This window comes from Volvox carteri (genome assembly GCF_000143455.1).
Source record: "Volvox carteri f. nagariensis unplaced genomic scaffold VOLCAscaffold_346, whole genome shotgun sequence".
Lineage (NCBI taxonomy): Eukaryota > Viridiplantae > Chlorophyta > Chlorophyceae > Chlamydomonadales > Volvocaceae > Volvox > Volvox carteri.
In genome coordinates, this window is record NW_003307876.1 from 2,687 (window position 1) to 4,004 (window position 1,318).

Below are 1,318 nucleotides of genomic sequence, written 5' to 3' on the forward strand. Positions count from 1 at the left end.
TGTTGATGTGTGCATTTATAACGTGAGTTTTTACATGCATGTATAGGCATGTAATTCTTTGCCGTGGTTATTTGCGTCTGTTGCCGGGTACAGTATCGTAATCGGAATCCGTCTCACCAAGCTGTCGCAACTCTAAGCAATGCACAGCTCCACTTGGCTAGCATGACAAGTTGTGCATCGATTTAAATCGCGTGTATGTTTATTACATTGAAGAAAAGCATTCCCTTCGGAGGCATATTCACAGGAAGCTGGAGGCACATTGATTTGGTAGCAACCGTCGCTTATTATGGAATTTATCTTGCCTCATGCATATGTGCCTTTGTGGATCGCAGCCTTTACATTTGCAGGGAGCGGGGAGGAACGGGCGGCGATATGTACGATGATGAGCGCTGCCGTCTGCGATGCCCTTTGTGGGATGCCGTTCATCAGTTGATGGAATGCACAGACGTTATGAAGCCTGATGTTGCTTCATTCCTTATTGCTTAAAATCTTATTCCTTGGCAAGTCATAAAATACGAACCGCTCAGGGAGGGTTAGCCTCTTGACACAAACAACTCCATTGTCCAGAATTGATTACGTGTGATCTTCCTTATACCTTGCTTCAATACATAGGTAGATGCTCCGTGATCCACGCCAATTGGAAGGCAAAGCGGTAGGCGACCTTTTACAGGCAATCAGGCATACTATCAAAAGCCGTTAGGAAAATTAAATTGGTATCTGCTAATTTTTGGCATCCCTCATCCTGCTTCGATTTGACCCTGAGGTAAAATAAGGCGCCATCGAGTTGCGATATCTGCGTGAGCGCCTGTGCTGCGCCTTACAATTTACATTTTACAGCCTCGAATTCTCGTCACGCTGACAGGCTGTGTCTCCTCGTCGCGCGATAACTCGCTCGCCTTCCTCCAGACGTCGAGCAACGAAATGGACACGTCGCCTCAGCAACCAATCTTTGCAGCTACGGGACAGCTTGAAGATCCCGTTGTATTTCTTCCAGAGGAAAGAGCCAGTCGTGTAGATGGTTATAGGGATGCCACATGCCTTATTGACAGCATGCTCGCGTCAGGCTCAAAGCAGACCTACTCCCTCTCCAGTTTGCCAGATGAGGTACGCAACCATAATCTGTTCGCGGTAATTTTCTACTATGAAATCCTTTACTAAACGTCTGCCGGTACTTTTGCTTCACGTCGCACAATGCTGTTCCATCCTATCTCACCCTGTCCCACCCATCCTTATCACACATCACCACGACCAGCAGGCAACACCTCACCCAAGCCCAGCCACCACGCCAGTAACGCAAACATTGATAGCTCTATTCGCA

General features: G+C 47.6%; 1 protein-coding gene across 1 annotated transcript in view; it reads left to right on the forward strand.

Moving 5' to 3' along the window:
• Window positions 1-616: 616 nt before the first annotated feature.
• Window positions 617-1,318, forward strand: part of VOLCADRAFT_101086 (uncharacterized protein) — a gene marked incomplete at both ends in the record, with an annotated part of 8,906 nt that continues 8,204 nt past the window's right edge. The window contains 2 exons of the mRNA XM_002959541.1: window positions 617-652; window positions 907-1,104. Of these exons, the coding sequence (XP_002959587.1) occupies window positions 617-652; window positions 907-1,104 (234 nt within the window). The remainder of the gene's footprint in view (window positions 653-906; window positions 1,105-1,318) is intronic.